General features: G+C 39.7%; 2 protein-coding genes across 2 annotated transcripts; one reads left to right on the top strand and one right to left on the bottom strand.

The window, feature by feature from the left end:
• Positions 1-1,542: 1,542 nt before the first annotated feature.
• LOC140953648 (uncharacterized) lies at positions 1,543-2,133 on the bottom strand. The gene has a single exon (XM_073403065.1). It carries the CDS (start codon positions 2,131-2,133, stop codon positions 1,543-1,545), a length of 591 nt encoding a protein of 196 aa, XP_073259166.1.
• A 2,340-nt stretch (positions 2,134-4,473) lies between these two features.
• Positions 4,474-6,089, top strand: LOC140953647 (uncharacterized). Its single transcript, XM_073403064.1, has 2 exons — positions 4,474-4,667; positions 5,057-6,089. Exons 1-2 carry the CDS (start codon positions 4,654-4,656, stop codon positions 6,087-6,089), a joined length of 1,047 nt encoding a protein of 348 aa, XP_073259165.1. The 5' UTR covers positions 4,474-4,653.
• The last annotated feature ends 470 nt before the right edge of the window (positions 6,090-6,559 follow it).

Below are 6,559 nucleotides of genomic sequence, written 5' to 3'. Positions count from 1 at the left end.
ATGCCCTGCGATTGTATGGGGAATCAAGAGATTTCATCTATATTTGTACGGTGTACCTTTTGTGCTGCAGACAGACCACGAGCCGCTAAAGTACATGGACAGTGCAAAATATACCAACGCACGACTAATGCGATGGGCCATGTTTCTACAAAGTCACAATTTCAAGATAGAAGCCATCAAAGGATCAGAGAATGTTGGAGCGGACTATCTTAGTCGAGTAGAAGAGTAACCTGAGAGACATCGGACTACCCCTGTTGTACATTAGATAAAAATTTTTCTGTTGTATTGGAAATTTAGGAAATTTCTTCTGAAAGGGGGTTATGTTACGAAAAGTTGTATTGCGTGACTAGCGTGACTTTCTAGAAGCTTCGCGAGAGTTCGTAGTTCGTTTATTTTAGGATCTTGCGTAAGCGTTCCTAAAGCGGTATATTTTGTAATCTTTCTATAATTAGACTATTTGAAAGTTCTAGAATCTTATCGAAAACGCATATAAGTAGGCGAGCCCGAGTTAAGATTTAACTAGTTTTCACAAGCGAGGAGAGTTCGACGTTAGTAGTGTTTAGTCAAGTGTGACGAAAGCAGTGTTTATTCAAGTTGGCGGAGGCCGTGTAAGTTTATCAAGTTAATTGAAGTTGGCGGAGGCCGTGTAAGTTTAACGAGTTACGTGCTGTTGTGGAGTTTTACTTCGTGGAAACTATGTTCATTTTTGGAATAAATCTTCTTGTTGCTGTTCCGACAACCCTGCGTTCAGTTTGGTTTGCAAGCTACCCGTCCTCTAAAAGATTACCCGCATAACACTCTACCTTGAAGCAGGTGAAACAGAACTCATAAATTATGAAATACGTGCGTTGTACCGTTCGCGATAGCCGAATTAGGTCAAATGTCTTGAAGCAGCACCCACACTAAATATGGACCCGTCAACAGCCACATCATTGTACTCAGCGTTTGATATTTCAATGTTATGTTTCTAAACACCTTTAGCGATAATAAAAGACGTAAAAATTGGGAAGAATCAAGATGGCGGTCTCTAAGTGCCCTTGCTTGACCTTAACCAATGCCATTAACGGTAAGATACCAAAATCTCATTGGCTTCTACGTATCAACTCATAGTAGCTTCAACCTTATTGGCCCCTGCAACAAACATCCGAACATACAAAGCCACAAAGATACTTAGGATGATATTAGGATGAAAAGGAATAGCCTTTTGGCGTGGACGAATGGATATAGTTAGTTTTTTCGATATTCAAGGTTAATTTATTGACAACTAGCCCGGTCAATGTTTGCATTAAATGAATTCATGTTAACGATATCGAAATCATAAAGACTATGCAGCGTCCGCAGGATTTTCTTTGAAGGTAAATTGTCACCTAAAAGGTTGTTAAATCTGCGATGAACAGAGGGAATGTATTTGCAGTCATAATAAGGCAAATGTGTTAAGCTTTCCTTCAAATTGATTTTTTTACAGGAAGCCGTCTTTTCTAGATTTAACTAGATTTATCAGAATAAAAAATAATATCAGGTACTTAGCTCGGCAAGATAATCTCACTCAAGTTCCAGACTATTTGTTAGCCTGCTCAAGTCTTCAATTGACTTCAGCTTGATCACTCCAGATTCCTGCGTCTTGCGAAAAAGAATCTGGCCATATTTCGCCCAACAATACTGAAACTGATGCGCTGTCTTGAATTTATTTGCTTCTGATAAGAGGTGCTGTAATCTTGGTGTTAAGTGATCATAAATCTTGGCTTGCTGCAAAGAAGTTTCCGCACTGCAAGCCGGAGTAGAGGGAGAAATACTTTCCACTTCTCGTCGGTGGTTCATAACATTTTCCTTCGCCAATCTTCGAACGAATTTACAGATAATTGGTTTGGGTCCAATGTCACTTCTTGATTGCACACGGTGAGCGATATCAATATCTTGACCAGTTAATTCACTTGCACCGATGGCTTTAAAGATTTCGAGGCATAGTTTCGCAGTGTCATTCGCCGATTTATGTTCGTAGAGTTCGGGGAATCCAACAAGTTTTATATTATATTGGTAGCTGTAATTTTCCATGCTTTCTATTGCTTCACTGATGTTTTTGACTTTTTCATTAACAGCTTCAATCTTCTTACCGAGTCGCTCTACTTCGGCCATTGCATTTGTCTTTAAAAAAATTAATTCATCGTGCTTATCGCTAAGGAAGCTTAAGCTCTTCTCATCTTCACGACTCGGAGTAGCGTTCGCGTTAGTTATGGTGATTCACCCGCTAATTGTATGGAACTCTGTTGAAGCAAAAGTTTTATCAACCTCTTTGGATAAAGCTTGGATTTGATCCTTCAACCTTAGATTTTCTTGTCTAAACCTCTTGACTTCACCCATAACATCGACATTACAGAACCTACTTCATGCCGCCATCCGTCATGACACTCCACGTGCTATCTTGAGGACACTGAACCTTGGTTCTCATAGTGGGTTGTCTTAGAGTTTTTTTGGCTGCCTTGAGCAAAGATTTCCGGAAGGCATCATTAAGCCTTATGAAGGAACAATTCTCACGACTGGCAAAGTCTGCTGCGTCCAATATCATCTCGTATTTCGTCTCATTTCGGGCTACACGGGTGAAAGACTGACCCCAGGATTGAGACGGAAAGATTGGATATTGCGAGGATTGTTGTTGGCAGTAACAAGTCTTTGGCTTCACAAAGTAGGTTCTAGGGGTGAGATCTATTCGGCGAGATGGAAATTGATGCTGATTTCTGACCAGACCAAGGACTTGTTTTGAAGGCGGGGGTCCCATGTCTCCTTTTCAACCGCTGGTTTACATCCGGGATCTTGAATATATCGACTGTGTGAGTCGAGAAAAGTTTCCATGTGAAGATTTATGTGGAGAAAGCGAGAGTTTTAGGGAGTAATTTGACGATGTCTTTCCTGTGTTGAGTGTGGAAATATCATGAGTGGTTTTCGGAAGTGTTGTGATTGCCGCGAAAGTGGTTTGTTGTGTGATTTACCGAAGGTGTTAACAGACAAAACTTTGTAGGTTTGTAGTTGAGCTCGTGTTACCAGGAACCTTTGTGCCAAGTATAAAAAAGCTTCGTGAGTGTTTAGTGTAGGCGATTTTGTCTTAGAAAGCCTATTCTGTACTCAAAGATTGTGGATTTTCGGCAGAGACTTAGCCATGGGCCTCATGGTTTGACTGACTAAAAAGTTATACATTCCCAACGTTTCCAGTGTTGTTTACCTCCTCGCAACAGAGTTGCTAGCAACAGAGTTCTGATTGTTGAGCCTTAGCTAGTGACTTTTCACTGTTTTCCATTCGACTTAGATGTCAAATTGTTAAAATGCACTTGAAATTTCGTTAGCCACGTTCTGGCAAATTCAGTCAGATTTCTATATATTGAAATATGAATATTTGAATACCACATATTAGAATTGCGCGAAGAAATGAATGTAAAGGTCATCATCGCAGTTATAGACTGATGCAACTCTTGCAGTTGAGAAATGAAATATGCAACCATTTTTTAACTAACAAGGAACACTGTGACAAGACCATAACCCAAAAGGAGAATTAATTCTTTGGATCGGTGTATAATGTGTATGGCCGTGAAAGGCCAAGTTCTAAATATATCCTCATGATGATGACCTTAAAGTCCTACGAAAAGAATGGGACATGAAATGAAAGGATGGACTTGGGCCACCGGGGCTGGGATTTGAAAAGGGCCGAAATGGGGATGGGAGAATACTGCATTTATAGTAAGCATGTCCACTTAAGCCTTCACTTATTCCCTGGACGTTTACATCAAATGATAAACGACAAGATCGAAGTAAAATGACTAAATAATGCAGAAAACGGCTGATAGTTGTGAGCCTTCCCCCAGAAAAGAGCTAAAATGTTTAACACTGGGAATTTTTAATTATGTAGATGAAAATGGGATTTACATACTGGGAAAATGGACTTGGGAAATATTTTCGCTGAGGAACCGCATTGGCACCCACCCCAACCCAGTCCCACCTCCTCCTTCCCCTACCCTAAACACACACAGCGGGAAATCGAGCTATGGGTTGGAGTTAGTGGGGAGTACAAGACAACTAAGTTCGAGTTAATGAGGTTCTACTGCATGTGCCTTATTTGAAATAAGACCATTTATAGACTAAATATGCCAAGCCAAATGTAGCAATATTCAATATTTATAAATGCATTCAATTTAATACCTTTTTTTTGCTATTTGCTTACTTCTATTCAATTTAATCCTCAATTTTCATTCAATTCAATCCCCAATCATTCAATTTAATAACTGATATTTATTCAATTTAATCTACTAAAAGTCATTCAATCTGAACACTGATACTTATTCAATCCAATCCTTCCGTATTCGTTCAATTTAAAATATACATATATTTTTAATTTGATCACTGATGTCTATTCAATTTATTCCACCGCATTTTATTCAGTTCGAACGATATACATTCATTCAATTCAATCAGCCCATATTCGTTCAATGTTCGCACTCATTCATTTAATCTCGGGGACTGGGACAAGTAAAAATAAACGCGTGGTACTGGGTAACACTCTTCCCGCAAAAAAGATGGCGGAATCGGAAGACATGATCGATGTTTGTGATGATTTAGCAATCGAGAGTTTCTTTGAGCATGTCTTAAACAGGACGGAGGAACTTCTTGATGAGAACTCAAATGTAAGCGGTGAACATCGTATTTCAACCCATTTCGATCTCCTAGAGAGAACGGTAAGATTACTAGCTCAATTGGCGAGGATAGTCACAGACGAAACTGATCTGAAACTGTTAGGCGATTTAAGAGTGGTGTTTTCTGAACTACTTGAAAAGTTCCTTCATCATTTTGGAAGCACGGCATCTTATACATCGCAAGTAATAACATTCCCTAGTGTATTGGTCAAGACTGAAGGCCCAGGTAGACCACGGGTTCACATTCCGCCTGAGGTACTCGAAGAGTTGAGAGGGCTGGGATTTACATGGCAAAAAATTGCTAGTATATTTAAAGTGTCACGCTGGACAATTATGCGTCGAGTTCGTTTATTTGAACTTGAAAATCTCTCTCTCTTCAGTAGCATCACTGATGAAGAAATCGACGATATCATTCGTGACTACATTGCACGCCATGGGTCAACCACAGGAGAATCCTACCTCCGTGGATACTTTAGAGCATTGGGATATACCATACAGAGAAGGAGGATCAGAGAGAGTTTAAACAGGGTAGATCCAAGGAACACCGCATTGAGGTGGGGTGCATTAGTGTCAAGGAGAGTGTATTTTGTCCCGTGGCCAAACTCGTTATGGCATTTAGATGGTCATCACTCTTTGATTCGCTGGGGCTTTATAATACACGGATGCATCGATGGTTATTCAAGAAGAATTATTTTCCTTCATTGCAGCACAAATAATCTTGCTTCAACAGTTCTTGGTCTCTTTGAAAGTGCTGTGGAACGAGATGGTGGGTTATGGCCCTCTCGCATCAGGGTAGATTATGGTGTGGAGAACACTGCTGTATGTGATGCAATGGTAGCTGTCCGGGGAGAAGGTCGGGGTAGTTTCATTGCTGGTTCATCCACAAGAAATCAGAGAATTGAGAGATTATGGAGAGATGTTTTCAGATGTATTTGCCATGTATTTTACTACATATTCTATGCAATGGAGCAAACTGGAGTTTTGGATGTTGAAAACCCTATTCACATGTTTACTTTACAGTATGTCTATTTGGCAAGAATAAACAATGCTTTATCTGAATGGATGGTCTCTTTCAATGACCATCCTGTCCAAACAGAGCACAGTTGGTCACCAAATCAAATGTGGTTGAATGGGATGATGCATCCATGCAATCCTCTTGCTAATGGCAGTAATGACGTTGAGCCTGAAGATATGACATTTTATGGAGAAGATCCTGAAGCACCGATACCAACTGAAGAATCCAACAACAATGTTGAAGTGTTTCCTGCCCAGCTACCAAGCAACAACACTGATGAACTGGTGGCCTATTTAACTACTGCTGTTGATCCTTTACAGGAGTCTTCTAGTTTTGGTGTGGACATTTATGCTAAAGCTCTTGAAATTATAGTTCATAAGTTAGAGCAAGAACACTGAAGAAGACAGTATTTCCACTGAACAATGTTATTGACTTGTTCTCACTGTCATCATGAGTGATGTACAAAATGCCAATGCCCAAATGTTAACCTGGGAAGCAGGGAGGGGCACGAATTGGATTATGGAAATTTCTAAATATCAGTGTACAACTCATGATCCTCCTTCAGGAGTCGTAATGACTTCCTGTAAACAGTGAATGTATGTACACAAAAAAACTCTGGTATTTAAATTATTCAACACTTTTTATTGAAGAAAGTGATCCTCAGTCCAACGTTGATCAATATTTTCAAGGTCAGAAATTAACAGTCAGCCAGCTTATTTAATATTTGGCTCCTTAAGTTCATAACAGTATCATATTACTAGTGCATGTTCAAAGTTTTGCGACAACAGTAACATTAACATTAATATTAAATTCAACCCTTTCACTCCCAGAAGTGGCCAACTAGATCCAAATTGCACAAAATTCTACA

The sequence above is a fragment of the Porites lutea genome, chromosome 12 (genome assembly GCF_958299795.1).
Source record: "Porites lutea chromosome 12, jaPorLute2.1, whole genome shotgun sequence".
Lineage (NCBI taxonomy): Eukaryota > Metazoa > Cnidaria > Anthozoa > Scleractinia > Poritidae > Porites > Porites lutea.
Note: the sequence above shows the minus strand (reverse complement) of the source record. Positions and strands in the feature narration are given on the sequence as shown.

Coding starts and splice junctions, on each gene's coding strand:
- LOC140953648 (XM_073403065.1), bottom strand. CDS start 2,133: ATGGCCGAAGTAGAGCGACTCGGTAAGAAGATTGAAGCTGTTAATGAA.